This window comes from Pundamilia nyererei, unplaced genomic scaffold (genome assembly GCF_000239375.1).
Source record: "Pundamilia nyererei isolate P.nyererei 1_Seehausen unplaced genomic scaffold, PunNye1.0 scaffold00003, whole genome shotgun sequence".
NCBI classification, from domain to species: Eukaryota; Metazoa; Chordata; class Actinopteri; order Cichliformes; family Cichlidae; genus Pundamilia; species Pundamilia nyererei.
Window position 1 is genome coordinate 4,720,016 of NW_005187404.1, and position 24,489 is coordinate 4,744,504.

The 24,489-nt window shown below is 43.4% G+C and overlaps 2 protein-coding genes and 1 non-coding gene across 6 annotated transcripts in view; all 3 read left to right on the forward strand.

The window, feature by feature from the left end:
* Positions 1-215: 215 nt before the first annotated feature.
* Positions 216-15,374, forward strand: p2ry6 (pyrimidinergic receptor P2Y6). Of its 4 annotated transcripts, none has more exons than XM_005720735.2 (3): positions 216-490; positions 11,078-11,514; positions 12,649-15,374. In XM_005720735.2, exons 1-3 carry the CDS (start codon positions 458-460, stop codon positions 13,319-13,321), a joined length of 1,143 nt encoding a protein of 380 aa, XP_005720792.1. In that variant the 5' UTR covers positions 216-457; the 3' UTR covers positions 13,322-15,374. The 4 variants fall into 4 exon arrangements, with proteins under 4 accessions (XP_005720792.1, XP_005720795.1, XP_005720794.1 ...); XM_005720738.1 differs by having other exon boundaries at positions 217-309; XM_005720737.1 differs by lacking the exon at positions 216-490 and adding an exon at positions 5,945-5,976.
* On the forward strand, positions 7,039-7,111 carry trnaa-agc (transfer RNA alanine (anticodon AGC)). The gene has a single exon. It is a non-coding gene; the product is annotated as a tRNA-Ala (tRNA).
* Positions 15,375-17,633: 2,259 nt separating the features above from the next.
* Positions 17,634-24,489, forward strand: part of arhgef17 (Rho guanine nucleotide exchange factor (GEF) 17) — a 64,096-nt gene continuing 57,240 nt past the window's right edge. The window contains exons 1-2 of the mRNA XM_005720740.1: positions 17,634-18,061; positions 18,195-23,559. Coding sequence (XP_005720797.1) covers positions 18,301-23,559 — 5,259 coding nt within the window. The 5' untranslated portion in view covers positions 17,634-18,061; positions 18,195-18,300. The remainder of the gene's footprint in view (positions 18,062-18,194; positions 23,560-24,489) is intronic.

Here is a 24,489-nt window from a genome sequence, read left to right on the forward strand (position 1 = left end):
TAGGACCTGCCTTGTAGGAAAAGGTAGTGTAAGGTAAATGTGATAAATATGCAAATATGAAAAAATCACGATGGTTTTCACAGAACTGCAACTGCTTTATTTTTTAGGTGATTTTAAAACACCCACTGAAAGCAACAGCGTTGTAACGTCTGTTTAAGAAACCAGACACGTGATGCCGGCTAAAGGCGCGAGACGTTAGCTGTCGCTGGAGTCGTTCCCTTTGTTCGTGCAGGTGGCGCAAGACTCATTGCGCGTGCGTGGCAATTATACGGCGTGTAAAGTGTGCAGCAGCTCGCCGCTCCGCTGCAGGTAGGTACGGGACAGATAAGCGGTGAATTCGAACCTAGCAGCACGGCGTTTCCTTAAACCTGCTATTTTACCGGCAACAGTCCGTTTCCCAGCTCTTTGTTATCACCGAGGAGCAGCACTTTGCCATGGCCGAGTGGCCAACTTGTTGATGTTGTCGCACTTGTTTCGTTTTTCATTCAGGGTAAGTTCAGTTTGTTTATAGTTTTATTGCTTTATTCAGCAGCTAGCGACTAAAGGAATGTTTTTTAAAAAAGTATTATTCCCACTGGGGAATTATCGCGATATGAATTTGACCTGCCGTGTATAACAATCAATTCTAGCTGCTGAGATATAGTAGCTTGTTACTACATTTGTGTAGTTTTGTTATTATTCGTCCAGGCGCACAGATGTCCCAGCAGGGGCTCCTGTGGTGCTAAAATAAGCAGCTGTAAGGAGTCACGAAGGCTGGTAGCTGTGTTATTTGTGGTGCTGGAGTAAGACATGTCCTGTGTCCTGCACCTCAAAGCCCCGGCGACTGGTGCAGTCAGTGCACTTATTAAGCTCGTCTGGTGTGATAACATCAGATCAGTTGTATCCCCTTTCCTGTTTCTCTTCATCATTTTAAATCAAATTCCTTAAAAAAATACTCTCACGGACTCTTACATTACGATAGTTAAATAAACAAGGACGTACGTGCCCTCGAGCAAGACGCTGTCATCATTATCCACTCATGTTGTATGCGTCCCAGGACTCTGATGATTTATGGGGAACAAACCAGGTGACAATATTTGTTCAAGCATCTCTATGGAGTTTGTAGAAAATTATGAAGTTTAGGAGATCATACAGAATGAAGCCAAAAACGCACCATCCCAGTCTTGTGCCAAAAACTGATTTCCAGTGTTTATCTAATAGTCTGCACTCAACAGGATTTACAGGTGTTGCATATAAAACAAACAAAAAATACTTGTTTTGTAAGTATCTTTGTGACTCTGTGTTATTGTATATGCTCTGTGTTCTACATTATAATCAATTCAGTCCTTTCAGCTACGTAAAATATATTTATATAACCGTTATGTTATATTTGTTGCAATTTCTGCTGCCCCTATTGGCCTGATCCCTTTTGAAAAAGACATTTTTGATGTCAGTGAGAGTTTTACATTCATAAACAATGGAAATATAAAAGTTGATTTGCCAAAACTTGATGGCAGACAGTTTGGCTTAAAATGGCTTGATATCATTCACTAGAGATATGTTTGACAAAAGTTTATAGGCCAAAAAATCGTTTATAACAGTTTAAATACTGACAGTCACTTTTGGCAAATACCAGAAATCACTTTTTGGTAGACCACACAACAACAGCTTTTACAAGTTCCCGTCCATTATGATACTGATGCTGTGGGCATCTGCAGTGATCTGGCTCCAGTGGTAAATTAATATGCTTTATTTTTCACTGTGAGGAAGAGACCGGGAATTTGTGTAAGACTGCCGCTGCAGGTGGCTGTCCTTCTCCTTTTTCCTCCTCTCTCTCGCGTGTGTGGCACTGACAGTGTCCTCTGTGGGGCATCTGTCAATCAAAACAGCCACACCTTTAATTCCAACATTCAAGCAGTTTAGGATAGTTTAAAAAATCACCCACTAGGAAAACTATCTACAGAGAGCAACACATTTTGAAAAAATCAGGCTGTAAATATGCTTGTCAATGATGTAACGTTACAAATTTTAACATGGAGTGCATTGGAACTGACTCCCTTTCGGTGCCAGGTTGTAGTAGCCATTAAAGGAAATACAGTTTTTGTTACTTTGGTATTTGACTTAATTTTCAGCTCCAAAGGTTGCCCCTGGTGTCTTTATGGGTTACACTGAGTTGGACCATTTGATAGCAATTTAATTCAGCTTTATTGTTTAGCAGCAAATCACAACAACAGTCACGTCATTGTAAGGTAACAGACCTTACAGTAATACAGAGAAAACCCCAACTGTCATATGAGGTCCTATGAACAAACTCTTGGTGACAGTGGGAAGGAAAAACTCCCTTTTAACAGAAAGAAACCTCCAGCAGAACCAGGCTTCACAAAGCAACTGGAACAAGATTAGGTGAGGAAGACAGGAGAAAAGACACATTATGAAAGACAGACAGAGATGAATAATAATTGGCCCCTAGCAGCCTAGGGATACTGTAGCTTAATTAATGGGGGGCCCAGGGTCACCTGATCCAACTCTAATTTTAAGCTTTATCAAAAATTACTAAGAACAATCTAGTGTTTGCTTGATTGTTTGCTATAGTTATGGTAAACAGATGGGTACTTATTTAGCTTTTCTACTCTAAGTGATCGCTTTTTACTGTTAGCCACGTTCAACCAGCTGTTTTTTGCTATGCCTTTTAAGCACCACACTCTGATGGATGCGTCAGGAGCAATTTGGGGTTCCCTATCATGCCTAAGAGTGCTGACTAGAGGCACCGGAGCACAAACTACTGACCCTGTGATTAATAAACAGCCTGCAATACATCATGTGCCCCAGGACAGACACCCTTAATAGTGACCTTTTTAAAAAAGGAATAGTATGTTCTCAGCAATCAGTTGTTTCTATAAATTTGTCGGCCATGCTGCAGGAGAGTACAACGTTTCAAGACCAAAGACTCATACTGCTATGTCAAAGCAACGTAAAAAGCTGTTTAAACATTCTTTAATAAATCTGCTGTTAACCATGATAACTTCAAAAACATCTTGTTGTAAATCGTATTCGAAGTAAGCAAAGCAAGTAAAAGATTATAAACGGTATGAAAAAACGATATAAAAAAACTGCAGATGTGAGGTTTATAACTTGTATTTGTTATGTCTCTCTAGAATGTGCATAACTGTGCTCGGATCCAGTAAAAACAAGTTGTCATATTGCTGACGTAATAACCAACAATCACTTAGACAGGCTATCTGCTTCAGTCGCCACAGGGCTTTGACATGGCTGCTGTGTTTTTAGTGGAGATTCCTTTCTGCTAGGCACTGTTTGAGCCTCTGTTTTGTCTGCCGGGTAGCAGATTAACATAACTCTGTGTTGGAGCCGCAGAGTTAGAGAAGCAGAAAACCTGGTAGACAGAAAATTTAGGGCTGAAGTTGTTTATCAAATGAAGTTAAGTGGCCCTCAGCATTATCTCACTGAATAAACAAGCACAAGCTTAATGGAAGCCATCATAAACATACCAGCCAAATTGGTGATTTAATGTGAATGTCTCAAAATAAATCGAATGTCTTTGTCCTGAGTAGGTTTTAAAAAGATTACCGCCAATGTTTCCAAAACTTGTTGTGCAATTCACAGCAATTGTCACAGATGCACTGGGTGATCGGTCAGTAAAGACTTTTTTTTGTTTCTGTTCTCTTTTTGTGCTTTACTGACTCTGCTTTCACCACATCTGCATTTCCATCCCCTCTGCAGCACAAACACATGACTTCAGCAACCACGGGGCACAGACTAATTGCTGCTTACCAGCCTGTTGAGCTTTTGCTAAGCTTCTTTTTTTTTTTTTGCCCAACACAAGTTGTGCACCAAGACGTTACAGCTACTGGAGCTCAAGATCAGTAAAAACATGTTATTCTCACAACATTAAATGTGACTAATAGCGGCTCAAGAACAAAAACATGCATCAGAAAAATATTTATGCATTTCTGGGGTACTTTTACATTATCAGTGAGTCATTATTATTATAACAATATATGTGCTGAAGGACAAAAGCAAGAGAGAAACTATTGTGAAATGTCGTTCAGCTTGCTTGCTGTTATTTTTTTCTTTGATTAGTTCAGCAGCTTGGCAAGGTTTGCCGTTGTGCTCATCAAAGCATTCAAACAGACAGAAGGAAGGTCCTGGGTTAAATCACCATTTAGAGCCTTTCTGTGTGGAGTTTGCCATGTTCTCTCTGTCTGTGTGGCTTTTTTCCTATTTGTTAAGGAGATGACTCTCTGATACTGTTTATCTGCTCTAAATAGTTTTTGTTCAGTTTCTGAGAATCACCTTGTTGGTGCAAAAGATACAATTTTCTAAAGAAATTGGAACCAATGACACACCTTTGTGGCAGTCTGCTCAGAACAAAGTGCCTAAAAAGGGCTAAGTTGTCTGTTTTGCATAGACACAACACTGGTTGATCCATTGAGTTATGCACATTTTTTATGCTTGAAAGACTCACAGATCAGTGTTATGTAACTAATGACCAAAAACATTCCTTTGATACTGGTCAGGTACAAGGATGGACTGGAAATGAGTAAAAAAAGCAGCAAGCGTCGGAAAGTCTGTTGTAAAGAAAGCGGTGGTGCAAGACTTTTGGACTGTTCTGCAATTGATGAGTGTGGCATGTAAGCCCCTCACCCTAAACAGAAGTCAATTTTAACACGTTTTGCTCTCGTAAGTCAATTAAGTAAGAGTGATGATTCAGATTAATCATAGAAGAAAGAATTTTGGTGTTTCAAAATTTTAGTTTCAGTGACCAGTGCCCTACTGTCCTGGCACTACATTTATTTCATCAGACCTCTTTTGTGCACCAAAGAGCTGACACACAGTAAAGTTGTAGGAAATATTGTATGACCTTCTCGCTGTATATCTAATGACATACTTACAACAACAACATCGTTAGCCTGTTTTTGATTGCAAGATACGGCAAATTATGAGAATGCCATCTGTTATCAGCTGCAGTCTTGTCCACTTCATTAGTGAAAAATGTGGTATAATGCTTTGGTTAACTTTGGCCAGAAGGGGACTTTCTACACAAGCCTTGCAGTAATATCTTTGTTTGCACTACTGAATGTTTAAATGATTTGTATAGTTATGTCACATGCAACAAGAAATGCTTTTATTATCTTTGTGACCATATGGCAAGTAGTGCGGTTTTGATGGAACACCAGCTTTGCTTATCACCCGTCCTCTTTATGGTGCAGCTGATTAGTTTAAAGCGTCTCCTGTCTCCTGTCTTCATGCACCGTATTAGCAGCGATAATTATCGCAGTCTGTTTTTTTCTAATCCACAATAGAGGGCTGTGACCTGAATGTTGATCACACTGATATGTGGAAGGTTTGTGTGTTTCTGTGTCATGCTACTAGTTTGTACAGTTGATTATTGTACTCCTACTGCGCTCCTGAATTTACTCTGTTTTGTTTACTGTAGATTTGCTCCTGATTGCTAGGTAGGGCTGCAGTGTGCATCTGCAGACCTGATTGTACTGCGCATATACTCATGTGTGATACTAATATCGATTTCCTGGCTCGTCATTTTGTTTCCCCAATTAACTACAACCGAGCACGGGACTGAATGAGGGGCAGCGGGCATGAATCATTGATTAGGGTCTCCAGGGACTTTAGAGATCGGAGATGGGAAAGTAATTGGACTTTAATTGTGGCCTGCTTGCTGTCCTCTCCTCTAAATCTCCCTTTTCTGTTCATTTAAATGATAGAGAGATAGCCTTCCTACATACACGGCAGTATAACTCTTTATGTCACCTTATCTGCCAGTTTTAATTAGGCATTCTGTAGGTCAATGTTTCTAAAGCTCACCAGCTATGAAGCTTTTTTGTTTTTGCTGGGCACGATTTTGTGTTTCACGTGTTTTAATTTTTACATTCTTTTATTTATTTTGTAGGACTTCTTCTTCTTTGGAAGGTTGGCTATTCGACACCTGGCTGCTCCAGTCTGCATGCCAGATATCCTTAGGTAAAATACTAACATCAAGTTGCTCTCCGTCATAGCATGCATGTTAGATAGAAAGCACTTCAGTAGGAAAAAGCAGAGAATAAAGCGCTTGTGTGAATTGGTGAATGAGGCACATAGTCTAAATCGCTTTGAGTGCTTAGGTAGAGTAGAAAAATACTATATAAGAATCGTCCACGGAAACATATCCATTATCTCTTCTCTCCAAATGTCTCTTTGGAGTTTTATCTGTGGATCAGACAGAAACATACATTAAGAATAATAATAATAGTAGGAACACCATGTTTCTGATTTGTATATAACATTATTTTAATATAAAATTTATGTCGGACATGTTTGCACATACAAATCAGACATTTGTTGGCTTATGACGTTTTTCTTCTGTCTCCACTTACTCCTAGTAGAGATTTCTGCCATATTACACATCTGGTTAGTGACTTTGTGTCTCTAGTTCTATTCTTGGCCTAAACACCAAAACCAAACAATGAGTTTAAAACACCTCATAAATTTCTGTAACACTGAGAGGAACCTTAAAGTTCTGCTGGTTTACATTACACAGTCATGTTCATTTTTCATAGTACCGCAATAAAAACGCACGCAGAGCCTTAAGGCAGTAAGTGCACTCTCCGGGTTACGTGGTTTAAATATAAGCTGGGCTCTGCTATCAATCATTACTTGTGATATTGACGTAGTTAGAGTTACCTTGCATTACCTTAATCAAAGTTCAAAGGTCCTGACACCATATCCACATGCAGAATAATCATTAATGCAGTCTAGGTGTCATTTGATTTACGGCTTTGTTATGATGAATTATTAATCTCCTATATTTGTCCTGAGTGTAGCAGTCACATTCTTGCAGTCATGGTTTATAAATAACCTTGTATGACTTGCTCAGCTCAGCCTTTTGGCAGTCCTCAGGGTGGAGAGTATGCAGCAGGGTGTTTGTGAGGGTGTGTGTATCGCAAAGAGAAAGTGTCCCTGTCATTAACTGGTCACATTACGTGAGTGAGCAGGGCTGTGGGTGTGTGCCTCTAAAGGCTTTATTTTTGCAGCACACAGCATGAAGGGGAATTAGCTCAAATGGTAGAGCGCTCGCTTAGCATGCGAGAGGTAGCGGGATCGATGCCCGCATTCTCCAACAAGTTTATTTACTTTTTTCCAATCTGGATTAAATACTTTTAAAGGTAAGAGTTTTCTTTACTATTAGCACTGAAAACAGCATCTGTATTATTTCTGTAATTCTTTTTTCCTCTCCTGGTAGTGCAGATAACCTTAAATGTCAGCTTATCTTTCCATTTACATTATAACTTTGATACACTGTATCTGCATGCTGGAAAAAAAATTACAATAAAGACGATAACATATCAGGATTTGGTCTCAAAATCTCTAAATAGTCCAATTACTGCACCATTTAAATGACTGAATCTTTTCAGGAAGGATGTAAAGAGAACGCGTATTGAGCAGGTTTATGTTAGCTTCACATGTACTAGGGAAGTTCAGTGAGTGAAGTTTTGTTCGTTTAAGTTAGTGTTTTTAGTAATATTTCCTTATATTGATAAACTAATAGGTTATTTTAGAATAAATGGAGCACACTTCTTACCCTGAAATCGTTGCCAAGTCTGTCTTGGAAATGAGATTTAAATCTCAGTGAAACTTTCAAATGGTAACAAAGGGTAACAAATTTAGAGGCTCACTCACAGGCATGAATGCTTGCATTTTTATAGCTACACACACACTGTACATGCTTCAGATTTCAACAGCACTCTTTGGCACGTGTTACTCTGGGTTATGCCATATAAAATGTAGCACCATTTTTTAGGCAGTTATCCTGGCTTTCTAAAGGTCTTTCTTTGGACATTGGCTGCTTTTTCACTCATTTTCATTCCAGTCCTTGTTTCTGATCATTTTCAGTAGAATGTTTTTTGTTTTCTTGTTTAAGTGACTTAACCCTGACCTATGAAGCATTCAAGAATAAAAAAGGCACCAACTCAAGAGACTGAACCAGTGTTGTGTCTACATGTGATAGAAAATTTTATAAAGCACCAAAATTGTTTCTTTAAACACTTTGTTTCTAGACTGTTGCAGAAACTCATAATTTACTCCAATTTCTTTAGTTGAATCTATGAGAAATGTCAAAGATTGAAAGGCATAAAATAGTATTAATGCACCAATGAGGTGATTAGTAAAGAGCTATTAGTTCAAACTAGTGTTCACTGTGTCCTTAAAAATGTGAGCAAATTGGACAGGTGGAACTGGCCTAAATAAACTAATTAGGCTCTGTCATGGTTTGGGACTGCATTTCAGCCAGAGGTGTTGGAGATCTTGTTAAAATTGATAGAATTATGGTCACAGAAAACTACCATCAGATTTTGATCCACCATATATTACCATCTGGAAAACGTCTTATTTAGGGATTGTGGTGCAGACCTAAACGCGAACAAACAAAGGCATGAAACAGAAATCTTAAGAAAAAGCGAGCCGATTGATTGTGGCTGATAAAAGCTTCTAAGCAAATGCAAAAACTTAAGGGCAACCTAAACTGGGAAAAACTAATACTAGTAATAATAAAGAAGTTACAAGAAAACTCCCTAGGAGAGTTAAGGCTGAGTTTCGTCTTTATATCCAGTATGCTTGTCCATGTTTTCACTAAATCACAACATCTGTTTCCCTTTTTTCTAGAAACAATTTTTGACATGAGCCCTGAACATGAATAGATCAGAAAGAGCTTTTACTTCTATTTGCCCCCTATTCCAAAACCTTTTAAAAATAATCTGGCTTTATTTGATATATAAATCATCTCCACCACAATACTTATCCTAAAAGGTGCAGATATTCAGCATGGGAATCAGTGGTTTATTGGCCTCTCACATCTCAGCTCTTACTTTGAAACCAGTGGTTTGCTTGCTAGGGCTTGTAGGATCCAGGATGTGTGCTTCTCTTTCTCTATACTTACCGTATTGTCTGAAAGATTGCGGTACTGCTAAAGAAGGAAAATGTGGCAATGAGCTGATTAGTTCTTTTGTAAAATGAATTATAGCTTAGCTTTCATGTTACTGCTTGTCCTTGAACTGTTCTGTTAATAATGAACTATGAGCACCAACACATGTCACAAACAGGAGCTACTGCTCAAACTATTACACATTTCATTGTGTTTTATTCAGGTCAGGCTCTGCGAGGCGTCTAAAAGCAAGCCTGAACATAAAGATGAGTAATAGAGCCTCCTCTGTGGCAAAAGTAAGAGCCCTAGGACCATGACTGTTTCTGCGGTGCTACAGTTTAGTGCGTTTCATGAAAATCAGACTTTATTTAACATGAAAACAGCTACAGACTTAATTCAGGGTCTTTGTGCTTCAGGTTAGCCAAGAATTTTGGCTTCAAGGCCTTTTGCGGAGTTGATTTTCAACCAAATTACTGATCTGAAGTACGTCGTGCATGAGTCATCAGCAGATAAAACAGACTGCAGAGCACTCCTCAACAACGTTTTCTATTCATCTTTGCAGATAAATGCTCAGTGGTCCTTTGGCACACTGCTCCCTTCACCTCCTCTCCCTCAGTTTCTGTGCCAGGAGTTATAAAATTGTGCGTCACTTCTGTTCACATCTGCGCACCCACACAGAGGAGTTCACCTAAAACACTTTTTCTGAACACATCCAAAGACAGTTTTTTAAGCAGCTTTGAGAGATACCTGACATGTACACACTCTGGCACACAAGCACAGACGCAGGCTCGAGGGTGTTGGTTGGCTTGTTGGTTGGTTGGTTGTGAAATGTAGTGAGTAACAGTCTGAGGAAGCACCGGGCTTTGGAGGAAGTGTCTTAGGCAGATCACTTACTCAGCTGCCTGCTGCCATGAGGGAAGTGGATATGACTGATGTTGTAAGGCAGAAGAATATTTTAGATCATTGATAAGTCTGTTTGTGTATAGTGGGCCTGTTCCAGACGTTGCGAAATGTGAGTGGGAGATCAGACAGTCTGCAGTGGTTTTCATTTCCAAACTTGACCAAGCGTCTTGGTCTACACTTGTCAGAAAATGATGGAGAGATTAAATGATTATTTCACTGTAGCACCTATTTTGTTGTAGTTCTTACAGTCTGTCGTATGTATTCGTAAATACAAAGTGAGCCCTTTTTACAGTGAGCACACCCAGGAGATTATTAGGTTTCAAGTCGGGTTATGAGGTATTTGTCAGAGATACTACCGTAATAAGCCCTTATAATAATTAGGATTATACTTTAAAAATATGATTAACTACAAGTGTTTTTTACAAACATGTGGTTTAAAAAACTGCAAAAAACAATCTTTTCTTGCTCACTGCTGCTCCTCCAAAAATTTATCAAATGCTGCTTTCCTGCTTTTATGTTAGATACTGCATAGTTTGCACTAAATTGTCTGTTCAAGGCTTTTAGTATGAACTAGTGTCAAATAAATACCTGAATACACTTGTCCAAATAAGAAATACTGAAGGTCCTGTGTTCACAGGGCTCAAGGTGACTGCTTTTGTGTAATATTGGAGGATATAACACAGACGCAGATCTCTTGTGCCCTCTGGTGGAGAGTTGTCCTCTCTCTCTATTTCATCCATTTGTTTTCTTGCATATTTTCTGTTTCATTTGTCTAATCGTGGCATGCTATAGAAACATTGCTTTCATGTGTTTTCCCAGTTAAATCGACAAATGGGAACAATAGGAGTCTGTCTTCTAGGTAAGGCTGTGTGTGTGTGTGCCGTTACATCCAAAACAAATGTTGATTTTTTTGCCTGTACGGCAAAATAATCGATGATGTGATGTGATGGCACTCGTCCATCCACTCTTAGAATTTAGTGAAATTTGCACACAGTGATCACCTAATGGCTTTTCAGCCAAACTGTGTTCAAGGTCAAGGTTATACACGAGCAGGAGAGAACTGCTCCTCCTACAGTGTTGGCCAAGCTGAATATGGCTGTTTGTGTGCCTTCCTGGATTAGTTTGTACACCACAGACAACTAATAAGAAGAAGACCTATAACGTTCTGTCTGTACTCCATCAAACACAATAGCTCGGTAATCGTGTTTGATCTCGAGCGAATCTTGCTACCAAGTCTCACCTGTCTCTCTCTCTCTCCTCCAGAATGTGAAGATGCCAGATTCTTTCAGCACCATCCCCACAGAAGCCCTCAACTCAAAAACTTCCTTAGTGGACCTGCTCTCACACCCTACAGAGCTTTACCCAGCAGACAGCTTCATTAACGCTCTCAGTAACATCAGCAGTGTTAGTGGGGCGGTTAACCCTCGCTGCACCTACAAGGAAGACTTTAAGCGCATTTTACTTCCTGCTGTGTACACCATCGTCTTCCTGCTTGGGATTCCTCTGAATGCCACCGTCATACTGAAGATATGGAGGAAGAGGTCCAATTTGTCCAGAAACAACATCTACATGCTCAACTTGGCCATAGCCGACTTTCTGTATGTGATGTCACTTCCTTTACTCATCTACAACTATGCGAGTCATGACTACTGGCCCTTTGGGGAGTTTACCTGTAAGATGGTCAGGTTTCAGTTCTACAGGTAGGTTCATGGTTGATTATTGGCTCATTTTTCAGATTTTATTATGTAATTTTTGGGAATTAATTTTTCATTGTTAAGGTCTGTGTATGCAAGTGATATGTGACACAGTGCTATTATGTGAATTGTCCTATTTTTGGACAGGAATGGGAAAGAAAATTGGATCTGAGATGTGATAAGTAATGGGAATGGAGACAATGACACTAATATTTAAGTATACTGGAAAAAAATGTACTTTTTTGCATTATAGTGCGCACAAGTGTGACGTGAACGGGTGTGTAAAGCATGAAAACTAGTTTATGGAAGTAGTTCCAAACCTTTGAACATGGCAAGGTATCTAATGCAGATGCAGAAATAGTGCTAGTGCTCACACACAGTTGCCCTTTGAGAACGGGACTACATTTGGACTTTCTTGAGAAATGGTCATCGGATGCTATTAGTAGCAGAAGTTGGGATTTGAAGAAAAATCACGGGAAACAGAGTCTGTTGGCTACATGTCTTGTGGGAATTCTTCCTGTTTTCTGCAACTTTGATCTTGATCTGGGGGTTTTTTGGTTTTGGTTTTGCCACCAGCACAAATCTTCTTTTGGTGGAAATAGTCCTCAGTAGGGGTATTATTGCCAGATTTTGTGCTGGAAAAACAATGAGCACAATCATAGGAAACACTGTTGGGGAGGTGGTTTCAGCTTCTGTTAGATGATGTTAAAAGCACTTTGGGAACACACTGACAGCTCATTCCTCTTTGGATAATCTCTCAAGCTCCTCCAGATTTTATAGTCCTCTTGCATGGACTGTGGTCTTCAGTTCACCATACAGTCACTAATGGTTACTTTAGTCTTCAGGAAGTCGTTTTTCACCAGGAGCAACGTATGTTTTGAGTTGACAAAGGGAAGACCCAGTTTTGCTGCTAATTCTTGCCCTTCTTTCTCCAAATATAAGCAGGGTCTCTTGTTTTTTCTGAAATAATTCTGTTATCATGTGCAATTAGAAATGAAAAAAATAGTTTAGAAATGCTATACTGAAGGTCCCTTAATAAAAGCACTTTTTTGAAGAAAAACTTTGATTTTGCAGAACATACAAATGGATTGTGATAATATTCAGCTCAACAACATTTTCTTCTCTGTGTTCCTGTTTCAGTAATCTCCATGGCAGCATCCTGTTCCTGACCTGCATCAGTGTGCAGCGTTATTTGGCCATTTGCCACCCTCTCTCGGTGTGGCACAAGCAAGGCGGTCGCAAGATGGTGTGGTGCGTCTGCGGATTAGTATGGCTGGTGGTTGGCTCCCTGTGCGCGCCAACTTTCCACTTTGCAGCAACAGGGCAACAGCGCAACCGCACCGTGTGCTACGATTTGAGCACGCCAGGGCGCTCGGTAGACTACTATCCTTACGGCATGGCTCTGACGTGCCTCGGCTTCTTGCTGCCTTTCATAGGCGTGATGGTTTGCTACTGCAAGATGGCCTTCATCCTCTGCCGCCCAGTGTCCTACCAGGGCGTCTCCATAGCGCCTGGGGATAAACGAGACAGGGCGGTGAGGATGATCATTATTGTAGCCGCGGTGTTCTGCGTAAGCTTCCTCCCGTTTCACCTCACAAAGACTCTGTACCTGGTGGTGCGCACCTTGCCCAATGCTCCCTGCACAACAAGAAACTTGTTCTCAATCATCTATAAGAGCACCAGACCGTTTGCCAGCATGAACAGCTTTCTGGACCCGATTCTGTTTTACTTCACGCAACCACGCTACCGCCGGAGCACCAGGAGGTTCGTGCGCAGAGTCACCACTCTAAAGAGCCAAGGCAGCAGCGTGTGAGCGAACAGTGCTCCTTGAAGCCTTGTTAAGATTTAAAACACAGAGATGGATTCGTTTTCTAACCTTGTTTTTCTGAAGTTCCTTCTCTTATTACAGTAAACTGTTGTCCTTGAGGCTTTCAGCTATTAGTGACTAAAAAATGTGTTTAATAACAGTCTGAAGAAGCCATCTGAAGTGCCATATAAAGACTCAATGCAGTGTGAATGGAAAATGTTGACAATGTCCTGCTTGCATTGTTTTGAACTGGGAATTATTATCACACTGACTGTGAGTGTATTTGATTGTGCAAATTCATAGATTTTGGTTTATAACTCTGGATGGGGAATACTGTAATCCTCTAATGAAAATGTCCTGCACTGTACATAAGTGATGTTTACTTTCAAGCTCCACTGCACTGCTTTTTTTTTCTGAAATCCCCCTTTTTTTGCATTGTTTAACACACTGTGACGTGTACTTTAAATTGAAACTACTGAATTATTGGGGAATTTTAGTATCTATGCGAGGTGTTACGATAGAGATGCATCGTGCTGGAATGAGATGCAGTTGAGGAAAGGAGAAAATAGTTCATTTGAACTTGCTAGGCTAAAATCCTCTCTGGCACTGTTTTTTGGTGGTGTTTATGCTTGCATGTTGAATCTGCACTAGTCTGAGGAAAGGAACTGAAAGGTGGGGTTGGGGGTATACTTTGCAAACAGAGGCTGCAAAAAACAGAAGTTTATGTTCAATGATTTAAAAGTGGAGTATTATGCGTTCCAATGAAGGTCTGTAGCTCTGTTTTTCCTTGAAAGTGATGCGTTTCTACATTATCCATGTCGTAATAGCTGCTGTTGCGGGTTTTAACCACTGGATGGTGTGCGCACGCCACTGCTGTAGCCCCACTGCCTCTGTCATAATAGGTTGGGGTTTTTTTTGCCTGTCCCGTTTGGATCTTTAGCCATCAGAATTGTTGTCTGAAGGCCAAGAAAGATGCCAAGCAGATTTACTTTACCGAATGGAGCATCTGTCATAATAGTATTGATGTTAGCATGTATCAGATCTTACAGTCACAAATAAAACATTGTCAAGAAAACCGTTAAATGTGCAGCTCACAGCGCGCTGACATAGGCCGTCAGTTGCTGACTGATCTTTGTCTTGTACTTATAAATTCTGCAGCAAATGAAGGAAATCAGTTTAAATTATATGTTTAATTCAGTTATTTTTTTAAAAGTCATTTAAAGGTAAAGATAGAGGCAGATTGTGGAGTTAAGGGCATTAAATTAACTCTGTGGTTTTTATGAGTGTGTGAATCTTTTCAGTCTAACTGGGATTCCTGTACATATGAAATGTTTAGTACTTAGCACTGCTTTGACGTGATTTAGCTGTATGACGTAGGTTGTCAGCTGCGTGATGTGGTGACTTAAAATGTTCATGAAATGAACATAAATGTAGATGGCATATGCCTGCATGTACATATGTGTACTTTGATGTTTACTGTAAAAATGTGCCCTGTGTTTTACATGTCATACCTGCCTTTCATAGTGAGCACCTTTGTCATGTTTTTAAACAGTGAGTCTTTGCCCTGTGACGAGCTCTTGACAAACAATGCACTTACCGTGGAGTGAAATAAACGTGATTAATAATTTTGTGACATTCGTGTTAACCAGAAGATTTCAGAGTAGCCAAACTCATATGTTACACTAGACTGTGCCAGCTTGAGACCAGTATGTTGTTAAATGACAATGTGAAAAACGGCTTTCAACTCGTATTGCTCTGAAGCTCCTGTAACAGGTTAACACTAAGTATTTGTTGTATGTGTCAGTCTAATGTGAATGTGCAGCTTTGACCTCAGTATGAGGTGGTGATGTGCTTCAGTTTCCTAATGTGTGCTCATGTGTATCTGTGCATAGTAACAATAGTCATGAAATATATTTCTGTGTTGTACTTTAGAAAAAGTGTCACAGACGTCAGTATTAGTTAGAAGAGTTATTTTTATCAAATTCCCTAACAAATGAATAATGGGAATGGTATTTTATTTTTATAGACATGTAATTATGTTGATAGAAAAACTAAAACTGAAGGGTTTTTTGGGTTGTTTTTTTTTTGCTGTACAGATGCTGTGTTGTGTTTCTGATTGTTGCCATGTTGTACTAACTGAAACTATTAAAAGCCATGAAAAACACGATGTTTTCACAATCATATATTAATACTGAGGGAGTAGACTGTGTTGCTTCCTTTTTTTCCATTTTTTACTGTAGTTTAACTTCAAGCGTTCAGTTTAGGCAGAACTTGAATTCAAACCTTAGGTGTGAATATAAAAAGCAGCCAGTAGCTTCTGAATCCATATGATTATATGATGACAGCTGTTTAAATAATGTGACAAATGACTGAAAGGACATCATCTAAGAGTTTGTGATCTGCTTACACGCTACTGTTCAACCTTTAGGTAACACCAGTGCGTTATCAGCCAATCACAATACAGCAACGCAGTGTATTTACATATGTAGATTATTGAAGTTCAAACGAAGCATCAGAATGGGGCAAAAAAGGTGATTTAAGTCTATTTCAGGAACTAAAGATCTGCTGGGATTTTTCCTGCACAAACATCTTTGGGGTTTACAGGAGATGAACTGAAAAAAGGGAAATATCCAGTGAGCAGCAGGTCTCTAGATGAAAATCATCTCTGTTTTCTTGAACACAACAGTGAGTTCACTGTACTTGAGCGGTCTCCGCAGTCACCAGATTGCAGTCCATTAGCCGCTAATGGTTAGCACAAAGAGTTATGAAGACAAAAAGGGGATCTGGCCCAGTATTAGCCGTATAGAATAGATTAGAATAGAATAGCTCTTTATTGTCACTGTTACAAGAACAATGAAAGGCAGTTTGGCATCTCTCCGTGTGAAATACACAATAGCGTAAGTAAGTATTTACATAATAACACAGACAGATTTACATTTACACAAGAAAGATATGTACAAATTATTCATACACCTGCATACATACAGATACACCCATACATATATGTATATATACATGCATCTATGCATGCATACGTACATACACACATATTTCCACATACATGCTTACATATAAAAATAAATAAATAAATTCCCCACTCGCCCCTGTGGGCGGTTAATCCTTCAAGCTCGGGTCCTCTACCAAAGGCCTGGGAGCTTGAGGGTCCTGCGCAGTATCTTAGCTGTTCCCAGGACTGCGCTCTTCTGGACAGAGATCTCCGATGTTGTTCCTGGGCTCTGCTGGAGCCACTCGCCTAGCTTGGGAGTCACTGCACCTAGAGTGAGTGTCCAGGGTGCAAGGGGTGTTTGATGATGATGCTGGCTTTCTGCTGAAGTCTGCCAGTATAGATATCTCTGAGGGGGGTTAGTGAAGTGCCAATTGCCCGATCTGCTGCCGTCACCACCCGCTGCAGTTTCCTCTTCAGTTTCCAAGTTAAAGGAACTCTGATTCGGTGTTCAGCAGTGTAGAGAGATGGAAAAAATGTGTGAAGAGATGTGAGAAGAGTATCTGAACCAGATCAATGCTGTTTGTATCCAAAAGGACATAAAAAATAAATATTAGTGAACCACATACTTTTACAAGCTAGAATAAAAATGTAAATGCTGTGGTTTTGGTGAAAAAACAAACAAACAAACTTACAGAACAAAAACTCAACACATTAACAAACACAAAAACAATCAAACAAACTCCAAAAATCATTTCAATCCAAATCACATTCGGACCCTGCGAGGTCATTTAAATTTAAATGACCTCAATTTAAATGCAGCATGCCATCACAGATAGATGGGCTGACCTCACCGGGCTCGTTTGGGTTCTTCCATCAACCTCCACCTTTGACCTGACGTGTTACGAGTGAGCCTTTAGGGGGCGCTGCAGCCAGCGTGTACTTTTCTCACAGCCTGTGAAACAGAATTCCCCCGTTGGAACAAAAGGACCTGTTAACCAGACAGCCACATGGGAAGCACCACAGAGGGGTTATTGTGCACGAGTGAAAACTTTTATCCTCCCTGCCACCACCACACCAACACCACCAGCTCCCCCTGAATGCTGACACAGTAATTCACAAACACCATCACACCAAAGTTTGCTGGAGCTGTGCAGTAACTCAAACTCTTTGGCTTCCTTTGTGAATTTTTTTTTACCCCTGAAGGCTGATTTTTAAACGTAACACCTTGAATGCATCTCGAAAATCAGCACCTATGTTTTCATTGACATCCTTTAGGTTTCATAAAGATGTTACAAGTCCAAATTGTAGGTATTGAATAATAAATATTTTGGAGTGTCTAAAACACTTAGAATTGTGTGTGTGTGTTGGGGGTTTTTTTCGCAAGGGAAAGAGCTATAATTACATCTTGTTAGTCCACAGTATATCCCCTCTCCTATCAAAAAGGGGGGAAAAAAAGCTTTTCCTCTCAATCCCCGAGGGGGGCTATGACTGCCCCTATACCCCTGGTCCCGCCCAGCCACCCCCCTCTCTGCCTCTATCTCAGGCATTTACATGCAAAAAACAACATAAGTCACGGAAAAGCAAATCATGCCAAAACAGGGAGTCCATAAACTGTTTGGGAATTATTAGGGAATGATGCGCAGGGCCCGTGCCTGGCGATGGGCACACGTTTAGAAACAGTGAGAGGAAAACAATGGAGAAGTTGTGTTTGTGAAGATTTGGGGCCAAAGAAGAAGAAGAAAAAAAACTTGTATCGCTTCCCCACTTGGCACGGATACGGTTTCGGGAATCGACAACATGTAAGTTTTTGATAAGAGGGCAACACTCAGCTACTTTACTCACTGAACACTTTATTTATCACTTAACTAACCTCGTTACAGAGCAATATGAAGCTTTGCCAGCACTCATTTCCCCCCTTTTTCTTGCTGTTAGGTTAAACTGCAGATGGACCACAACTAAGAAAAGGTGCTTGGATGTGTAACAGCTACCCGTGGAGTTTCCAATGCGTGTGTGAGAGCCGTAACAAAAGACATGAACAATGGCAGAAAGCGAGGAGAAGAATGCGGCTGTGTATCGCAGCGTCTCTTTCAGAAAGCTGGGGCCCTGGGTCGCCAACAGGAGGGAAGAGCAGCCACACAAATCAGGGGATTTGGAGGCAGTTGGCGTCGCCCTTCCCCCGGAGCCCAGCAAAGCAGAGCAGCCCTTGACGACGACGACGCGTAATGTCAGTGTGTCAAGAAAAGTTTCCAAAATCTCTGCCACCACCGCCAGCCTCCTAACCGCAGAGCCAAAGAAAGGCTCTCCCTCTCTTCTCTCCTTCATTTCTCCATCCATCCGCGAGCTGACTGAGAAGTTCAGCAACAGCAGGAGGAGTAACAGCAGCGGCTCCGCCAGGACGCACACAGCCTCGCCGGGAGACTGTGCAGCGGACACGCGGGGGAGCAGCACTTTTCCCCGGGCCCGAGGCTCCAGGAGTGACAGGGTTCCACCTGGGAAAACTTTTCACGAGGACAGCGGCGGTGTCGGTGGTGGATATTTCCAGGATAGTGACAGCGCAACAGCAGAGGCGCTTAAGTTTCACTCGGGCACCGACTCTGTGTCAGGCTCAGACTCGGACAGGAAAAGCGACAAGCGGATTTTTAGAAGTTTATCAAGCGACAGCGGCGGCAAGTCGGGTAAGAGAGACTATTCCCAGATTAATGCACCTCCTTCTGAGCTCACAAAGACTTTGACTCCAGATGAAGAGGAGGATGTTAGCAGTAGAGGGGTTCCTCCACCCTGCAAAGCCCACAGAAGTTATCACGCCACACACTACACTGACTTTCACCCCCTGCACTCTGACAAGTGGCCCAGTGTTACTAAAATTAGGCAGCTGTTTGATGAGAGGCAAAGCAAGCCTTTGCAGCAGGGCAAGACTGTTGAAGCTTGTGAGGATTTAAAGGCAGTTGGCCGAGGCCACCTGCAGGAGCTCACCTGCAGCTCTGAGAGACACAGACTGTGTCCCTGCAGCTCAGCTAATGAAGGTTGTGACCTGCCCTTTCATGACAAGTGCCTAGCTGGAGTACAGAGCAGAGAGAGCGGTGCTGCTAAAGAGACTTTAACGTATGGTTTGTGCTTTTACTCCAAAGCCGACCACTCTCGGCACTCAAATGATGAGGAGGCAGACGTAGAGGCGCGCAGTCAGAGTAACAGAGTGTCTGGCAGAAACACTTCTGGTAGCAGTTGTGGTCGCTACCACGGGGTTAAATCATCTCCATACAGGTCGCATAGTCCCAGCGCTGAGGCGGCGGCTCAGGCCCCCAGATCGACAGGTTTGACATCTGACCCTAACCCTGACCTTCAACCCTGTCCCGCTTCGTCTCGGAGTCGATCGGAGAGCTCGGACACCACCTCCTGCTCCTCCTCTCTTCACCAGCCGACAGCGAGGGAGAGAAGGGATAGACAGGGGGTCGGGCTGCCCAGGGATAGTTTACATTCCTTACATAGCTCCTCTAGAGCTCCAGCCCCCTCCGCCTCCTCTCTCTCCTCTGCTCCAGCTCCAGATAAAGCCATTACCGCCTCCTCCTTCTCCTCCTCCTCCACTGTAGCTCCCTCCACTGAGTTAACACACCCAGCGAAAGTTGCTTCTCCCCTCAGCTCCCGCTGGAGGTTTAGCTCTGGAGACGAAGAGGAGGAGCAGACCAGGAGAAAAAGAGGAGGCAGTTGGAGTGCTTCTTATAAGCCCTCTCTGTCTGTCTCCTACCGGGCAGGAGAGAGGGGTGAGACAGAGCGAGCAGGCAGCTATTTATCCCACAGTAAAAATGGCTGGTGGGGCACAAAGGCCATTGGCAGGTCTTCAGGCAGCGAGGAGGACAGTCCTGGTTCCTTAGGCCCCCACTGCCGAGAGGCAGTCCGCCGGCGCTCGCTGAGGAAGAAGAAGAAAGTCAGCGGGGCTGCTCTAATAACAGGCCGTGATGACTACGACGATCATGATGGCGAATCAGAAGACAGTGACAGTGATGCGGCCGTGATGATGGAGCACCTAGAGAGGCAGCACCAGCAAAACACTGGAGGGGAATTTGGCGGGGCGGTAACCCGGAGCCACTCGGCACGAGAACCCAGCAGTCACAGAGCCAGGGTGCAGCAGTGGGAGCGCATCACCTCACCTGTGACCTCAGTGACGCTCCCGGGTGTGTCGCGAGTGTCAAAGGTCAGCATACCCCCATTTCTGTCCAGCCCCGGCGAGTCACGTTGCAGCAGCCGGTACTCAAGCACCGAGACACTGAAAGAGGAGGACTTGGCTGGCTGTGCCAACCGTGCAGCTAATGTGTTGTTTAATACGAGGGGAGCAGAAGGTAGCACTAGTAGAGCGGCGGCGTCTTCCGTGTTGAGTAAAACTTACCATGGGAATTTTACCATGTACCGCTCCCCGAGCTTCGGCCATGGGGACAACTTCTCCCGTGCCCCTGTGCGTGTGCGCCCCAAGATTGTGCCAGCTGTAACACCGTTGCCTAGTGCACTTGCCAGAGAAAGTGGGTTATCTTCAGGGAAGAGAGGTGGTGAGAACGTGGGATTAAGGAAAGTCACAGCAGGAGGTAGGGTCAGTGATAATGAGAAACACCAGATATCCACATCCAACCCTGATATCACCTCAGAAACTATGACGCTCTTAAGCTTTCTCAAATCTGACCTGCCAGGTCTGAGGGTGCATAAATCAAGTGGAGGGGATAGATCAGGGGTTGGGGAGGGGTCATCATCAGTGTATAGGATTGGTTCAGGGGCTCACGGCGGGACCCTGCTATCTTCAGGGCGTCGCCCGTCTCTCAAAGACCTGACAGCCACTTTGCGGCGTGCGAAATCCTTTACTTATTCAGACAAACCTGCTCCTGCCACCAGGTGTTACTTGACAAGCGGCCCCACAAAGAGGAGCTCCTCTGAGCAGCGGCTTGATTCGGATGGAGAGAGCAGTGGAGGGAGGGTGGTGGTGTCAGACAGGGAAGTAGAAAGTGATGGTGGAGATTTTAGGGTTGGGAGAGGGCGCAGAATGAGGGATTATGGATTTGATGGTGATTTTGATGATGATGAAGCGATGCCAGTGCATGACATGTATGTGCAGGAAGCCAGACAGGTCATTAGAGATATCTGCCAGATGAGCACGAGGGAAGATGATGACGAGGATTGTGTCGCTGTAAGAGGAAGTGACAGTATTTCTAGGGCTGAATGTTTGAAGTTTAAGAAAACAATCGAGGAGATGGAGAAGGCTGGGGAGGGCATAAAGGATGAGGCAAGGAGAGATCAAGGGGCTAGGTTTGAGAACACAAAAGACAAGGATAAACATAAGAGGGAGAGTGAGAACAAGGTGAGGGAGAGGGGTGAGAGAGATAAACAAAGTATGCAGATGGAGAAGCTAAACAGCAGGGGCACAGAGTACTGGGAGAAGTCAAAGAGACAGAGTGGAGAGCTGGAGAGAGTCACGCCGAAGGGTGATTCGGATGAAAGCGTGTTCTACGACCGCTCTGTGGATGAACTTTCGGGCCCTGAGTCGAGTTTAACAGATGAAGGGATTGTGACGGAGCCTGAGACGGGACCCGGCGACCCTTCGGATAGGTCATACTTGGGCTCAGAAGGGGTCGATTTGGGGTCAAGAATAGCATGGGATGTGCTAGAGCAGCCGGTCACTGTATGGAAGCAGTCTGCGCTCCATGAGGGGGACGGGTTTAAGCAGGAGGGAGAAAAGATCACAGAGAACAGCTTGAGCTGTGCAAATCGTCTGAATGAGGTGAGCGCGCCTCGCACTGTGGCTCTTCCTGCCCGTGTGGCTGAGAACGACAGCCTTGTCACAGAGCAGAACACTGCTGCTGGTATTGCCAACGTCAGTGAGGGGATCCACGGTAACAGTGCCGGGGGGTCAGCAGCCACTGCGGGAGGAGGGGGAGGATCTGAAACCCCCGCAACCCCGAACGCTGTCCGTCGAAGGCGCAAATTCTCCCCCTCTGGTAACGCGGGCTCTGATTCCAGTAATGGCAGCAATGCAGAGTCAACAACAGGATCAGCTGTGGGAAATGGCGAGTCTACAGTCTACCGCTCTCTCAGTGACCCCATGCCTCAGCGGCGCTGCTCTGTGGCAGAAGAGGGGAACAACAACTTTTCTTCTGTGGACAGCAACCTGTTAGGATCCTTGTCTGTCAAAGGTGGAGGGGGAGGTGCTCCAGAAGCTTCTTCTGTGGGCACGCTGTCAGAATATAAAGGCAGCGTGGCCAGTGACCTGTCAGTTTGCAGTGATGGCGGGCTCCGTGATGACGCCATTCGGGATTACAGTGGGGTGATCAGGAACATTGTGGCTGAGCCAGGTGCGATGGACAGACTGATGGCAGATGAGCACAGCAATGGCAAAGCCCCCAAGAAGAAGTCATTCAGTGACCCCAGTCGCCGTAGTGATGCCCCTTTTATTTCTCAAAATGACCCTCAGTGCAGAGGTCAGACTGGCAGCACTCAACCAATCAGTGAGCTGGAGCACCTGGGCCAGATTCCACCTTCCAGCAGCGAGCCAATCCTGAGCGAGCAGAGAGAGGAACTGTGGGAACCCGAAGTTAAACCTAAACATGCGCATCTGCATCAGCAGCCGAATGACAGTAATAAAGTCACAAAGGCTCGCTCCCTGTCGGAAAGCACCCCTCCCTCCGAATACCACGATGATGAAGATGGTGATGTCATAGACCAAGGTGAAGAGGACGAGGTCCAGAAGTTTAACTTTGACCTTAAACTAGCCGGAGCTCTGTCTCCCAGAATGAATCGTCGGCCCACCAGAAAACGTCCAAACAGGTTGACGTTCTCCCCTCCTGAGGATCCATTTGAGCCGGCGGAGCTGGGCTCAGAGGTGCACGAGGACCGCAGCGACCAAACCAAGCTCGCATCTCCTCTTTCCCCACTGCCACTGCAGTCCAAACCCAAAACCATACCCAAGCATGCCCGCCACACCAGCGAGCCCACCACCTTCATCCCCATCTCCCCACCTCCACAACTCCAGCCCCTCAAGGAGGTAGACTTTGCCGTCCAATCCGCTACAGAACCCCCGCCCGGAAGCAGGCCTTCAGGAGATGAGGCCCCTTCGCTGGAGGATGTGACGCAGAAATACATCCTTGATCTGAGCACTTCTGAAAGGGACCCCGAGAGCCCAGGAGGGCTTTCAGCACACTGTGCAGTGTCAGCTTCAGAGGGACCCAGCGAGACCAGCCCCACTGGAGTGGCAGAAGCCGGACCACAGAAGAAGGAGGACGCTCCATCCGCGCCCACGCCACAGAGAGCCAAGCCTAAAGTGGTGAGTTACCTTTCATTCATGGATTTTTTTTTTACCTGACATCTTTTGAGTTTGGATAATCTAACCTCAAATGCTCACCTACTTCCCTGAACAATTATATAAATGTGCCATTGTTAGCTGCAAAAAAGAAGCCATGAACACCACACAGTATTACACACAGACACACACTTTCAGTTTTTATGTTTCAAAATTGGAGGTTCGCTGTTTCCCTGTTACTCGAGGTAGCACAGATGTAGCGTGAGAAACGTTTGGTAGAATATTGAACATTTATTTTCTACTTCCACCAGTCTTGTAAGAGCTCTTGTTGTTTTTGTTAGCATCGCACTGCTGGATTGCTCTCACAGTTGTGCAGCTGCACCCAGTGCCTGTGTGTATCTCTGCTTTTATGAAGCGCTTTCATTCGGGACCCGTACAGCTAGTTTCGGAGCATGTTTGGACGCAGACCTTACAATACAGAAGCCATTATAGGCTGAGCTGTGTTTAAACAAACATCAGAGGATGTTATTAGTTTGATTAAACGGATTGCAGACAAAAGGCATTAAGGAATGGACTGAAGCCCGCCGAGTCTGTTTTCGTTTATTTGTTTCATCCAGTTTCGATTGTCTCCGTGCCAGAATCATAGAGGGGGGATGTAATAAACAGTTCTCCCAAACACAGACTGGGTTTATGCGTGTGGATGTTTGATGTAATGTTACATTTGCTTATTGCTGTCTAAACACCGGGAGAGACCGTCTGTCTTGTTGTATCATTGGAATATAAAGGTTACTAACTGTCAAGAGAAACTGAAGGGAACATAGGAAAGCTTTAAAGAAAAATGGTACTTATATGGAGCTTTTCTACTCAATTTGAGTAGACAATTTAAAGGTAGCTGTGTGTGTGCGTGCGTGTGTGTGTGTGTGTGTGTGTGTGTGTGTGTGTGTGTGTGTGTGT